Source organism: Dipodomys ordii, unplaced genomic scaffold (assembly GCF_000151885.1).
Source record: "Dipodomys ordii isolate 6190 unplaced genomic scaffold, Dord_2.0 Scaffold123, whole genome shotgun sequence".
NCBI lineage: Eukaryota > Metazoa > Chordata > Mammalia > Rodentia > Heteromyidae > Dipodomys > Dipodomys ordii.
This window is the reverse complement of record NW_012267339.1, coordinates 5,398,209-5,401,941: the sequence shown is the minus strand read 5'-3', so window position 1 is coordinate 5,401,941 and position 3,733 is coordinate 5,398,209. Positions and strand designations below refer to the sequence as shown.

The 3,733-nt window shown below is 54.1% G+C and overlaps 1 protein-coding gene across 1 annotated transcript in view; it reads right to left on the bottom strand.

The window, feature by feature from the left end:
* Fnip2 (folliculin interacting protein 2) overlaps nucleotides 1-3,225 on the bottom strand; it is a 146,151-nt gene extending 142,926 nt beyond the window's left edge. The window contains exon 1 of the mRNA XM_013029849.1: nucleotides 3,119-3,225. Within this exon, the coding sequence (XP_012885303.1) occupies nucleotides 3,119-3,225 (107 nt within the window). The remainder of the gene's footprint in view (nucleotides 1-3,118) is intronic.
* Nucleotides 3,226-3,733: the final 508 nt, after the last annotated feature.

Here is a 3,733-nt window from a genome sequence, read left to right as displayed (position 1 = left end):
AAGGGAGGGAGGAAGGAAAAAAGGAAAGAGAGAGAAAGGGAAGAAGGGAAAAAGGGGGGATGGAGGAGGGAGGGAGGGAGAGAAGGCAGGCAGGCAGGCAGGCAGGCAGGCAGGCAGGCAAGAAGAAACCCAGAAAAGGAATTAAGAAGCACAAAAGAGTAAATATACATCATGCCAGGTGTGGTGACATAGGTCTATAATCCCAGGACTCAAGATCAATTGGGAGGCTGAGACAAGAGGATCATGGTTTCCATGCTAGCCTAAATTAAACAGCAAGATCTTGTCTCAAAAAATAAAAGGTTAAACTAAGGAACAAAAGTCTATCATTGACAGAAAAGATACAAAAAACTTCTACAACTATCAAATAAAACGTTTTGAACTCCAGCAGGCACAGCCTGCTTAAGTTTTTCCCAGACTAGGAGTATGTCTTATGTGGTAGAACACTTGCCTAGTAAATACAAGGCCCTGAGTTCAACCCACAATATAGCCTAAAAAGGATCTTGTTTAGATTTTCCCAAAAAATATACTACAAAACTGCCCCCGGCCGTGCTCTGTTGGCTCTCGCCTGTAATCCTAGCTACTCAGGAGGCTGAGATCTAAAGATCGAAGTTCAAAGCCAGCCCTGGCAGGAAAGACTGCAAGACTCTTATCTCCAATAATCCACTAGAAAACCGGAAGTGGTTTCTGTGGCTCAAGCGGTAGAGCACCTGCCTTGGGCTGAAGAGCTGAGGGATAGCGCCCATGCCCAGAGTTGAAGCCCCATGACCGACTTCCCCCACCCAAAAAAAAACTGCCTCCAAAAAATGTCTACCTGAATTCCTGGAGGACCTTTCATTCTGCAGATGACTTTCTTTTTTTGGCGGGGAGGGGGTGGGGATGGGGGGGCGGGTCGGGTCGTGGGGCCTGAACTCTGGCCTGGAGGCTGTCCCTCAGCTCTTCAGCTCAAGGCAAGCGCTCTACCACTAGAGCCACAGCGCCACTTCCGGCTTTTTTCTTTTTGCTTATGTGGTGCTGAGGAATTGAACCCAGGGCCTCATGCATGCAAGGCAAGTGCTCTACCACTGAGCCACCTTCCCAGTCCGCAGATGACTTTCATTCAACTGAAAACTCCAAATTTCCCAAGACCACTTACCTCTTGTTCTTCATTATACACCATGAGAAGTCTGAACACTCTACTGAAAATGTTTCCATAAAATGGGGTTCAATTTCCCTACTACAACCAATCCCTAATAGAAACACATTTGTTGTTATTCCAAATACACCCGATTGGGCTGGGATGGTGGCTCAATGGTAGAGCACTTGCCTTGCATGCCTGAGGCCCTGGGTTCGATTCCTCAGCACCACATAAGCAAAAAGGAAAAAGCCAGAAGTGACACTGTGGCTCAAGTGGTAGCGCTCTAGCCTTGAGCTGAAGAGCTGAGGGACAGCGCCCAGGCCCAGAGTTCAGGCCCCACAACTGAACCGAAAAAAAAAAAAATACACCCGATTAAATTTATGGATGGAAGGAATTTTAGTGGGCAACTAGCCAGGGAGTCCAAGAAACAATGACTAACTCCACAATCTCCACCAGCACCAGAACCACTCCTTGGCGGAGTAGTCAACACATAAGCCCCATTCTCTCCAGGCTTCCTACCCTTGATCTGGTCTGGGTCCGTGAAAGGAAGGGGAAGAAATTACATACCCTGGCTCTGAAGTAATTCTAGCATCCTGAAAAGCTACACGGATCACGGATAGTCAGTGCAAAGAAAGGCACAGAACTCACTAACCAAATTATAAAGATTCAGTTCACCTAAAGGAAATAAGACACGGAACGGGGTGCACTGAAGTCCTCACAATTTACTATCCCAGCACCCATCATGCACATGCACATGCACTCGCGTGAATAAAACTGAAGAGAAACAAAATACATGACCTAAGACTTAATCCAAAATTCATTTCAAAGTTTCACCTGAAACTTTTAAAGGATTTGTCATATAGAGTCTAGACCTGTTTAACAAAAAACTATCTCTATAGGACTGGCTGGCCAGAAAGCCTCTGCCAGTGTACAAGAATTGGGAGTGGGTAGTCAGAAGGAAAGAAAAAAAAAAGATGAAAACTGTGGGGGGAAAAAAGAAACATACTTCTCAATGTAATTTTTTTTTTAAAAGGCAATTTAGGACTCTATTTTAAGGCCTCTTCGTAGCAGAAGAATAGCTTATGGATTTCAAAGACTGGATTTCCTGCTCAAACTGCCCAGATTACCATGCTGGTTCTGCCACTTAACAGCTGTGGGTAGGTATGCGTCAAGCTGTTCAAATTCCCCATTTCAGGGCTCTCACCTGGAAAATGGGACTGAATAGCACACATCATTCAGCTGTTAAAGAAGCAAGAGGGGGGAGAATCCACGTAAAGCATCGACACAGTGAACGTTCCTCTAAAATACAAGATCTAACGATCTATCAAGTATACGCGTCAGCTTTGGAAAACTGACGTCTGAGGTATTTCGTAAAAGCATTTGACCCCCCCTTCCACCCACGCTGCGGCAACCTCCCCTTCGAGAGGAGGTGGAAATCTCATTCATCCGTCAGAGAGCTTCGTCGCACACCGTCAAGAAAGAGAGAGATGCCCTTCTCAGTGGACTATTGCTCCTTCAACAACTTCAGAATTTAGTCACGTTCACAGCTGGTTGGAGCTGTCCGCAAAATGACAGCTGGCAGCTTTTCGGGGCCCGCAGAGGCGCGGGGTGGCTCTGCCTAGCAGGATTCGCCTCAATCCCGCACCCACCGCCCCTTGCTTGGCCGAGCAGGCGCGCGCTCGGGAACCCCGGGAACCTCGGGAGCACTCGGCGCGGGAACGGCCGCAAGTGTGCAGAACGAGAGCAGGCCGGGGATACACCGGCCCGGGGGGGGGCGCTGGGGCTCGCGGGGTACACTCGACGAGGCACGCCCGCCCGCTGAGACCTGCGCGGCCCGGGCGCCCGGGACCGCCAGAGCAGTCCGGACAGGCAGCGCCGGCGCCCGGGCGCGCTCCCCATCCGCCCGCTCCGGTCCCCCGACAGCGCTCTCCCCCGGCCGCGCCCCCCGACCTCCGCCGCCCGGCTCAGCACGCACGGAGCCTCTGGGGACCCCGAGCCCCTCACCTGAAGGCGGGTCCTTCCTTGGGCGCCCTGCCCTGGGCGGACGCCGCCGCCGCGCTGCCGCCACTGCCCCTTTTGTTAAAGAGCTTCTGGAGCAGGGTCGGGGCCATGATGCCGCGGTCGCAGCAGCTCCAGCCGTGGCGCTCGGGGAGGCCCGCGGCTCAACGCGCAGCCGGGGGCGGCCGCGGCGGGGCCATCGCAACGGGGGCGTCGTCGGAGGCGCGGCCACCCGGTCTGGCGCGAGCGCGGAGCCGCTGCGGCTGAGGAGTGGTGGCTAAGTAGCGTGCTGTGGGCTGCGCGTTGGGACCGCCGGCGGCTGGTCATATGACTGAGCCGGCCCGCCGCCTCGCGCTGACAGTTAACCTCCCGCGGGAGGAGCCCGCAGCTCCGCGGCGAAGGCGGCGGCGCGGGAGGGGCGAGGGAGGAGCGGGGTAGGAGCGGGGGAGGAGCGCGAGGGCTCGGCGGCAGCTATTGGCTCACGGGTCTACGTCCCCTGAAGGGGCGCGGCTTGACGCGCGAGGGAGCAGTGCTTAAAGAGGCCGGGGCGGGGTCGAGGCGCTCTCCGGGAGCCGGGCGAGGCAACCCGGACACCTCGCGTAGCTCCTGATTAGGGGAAAC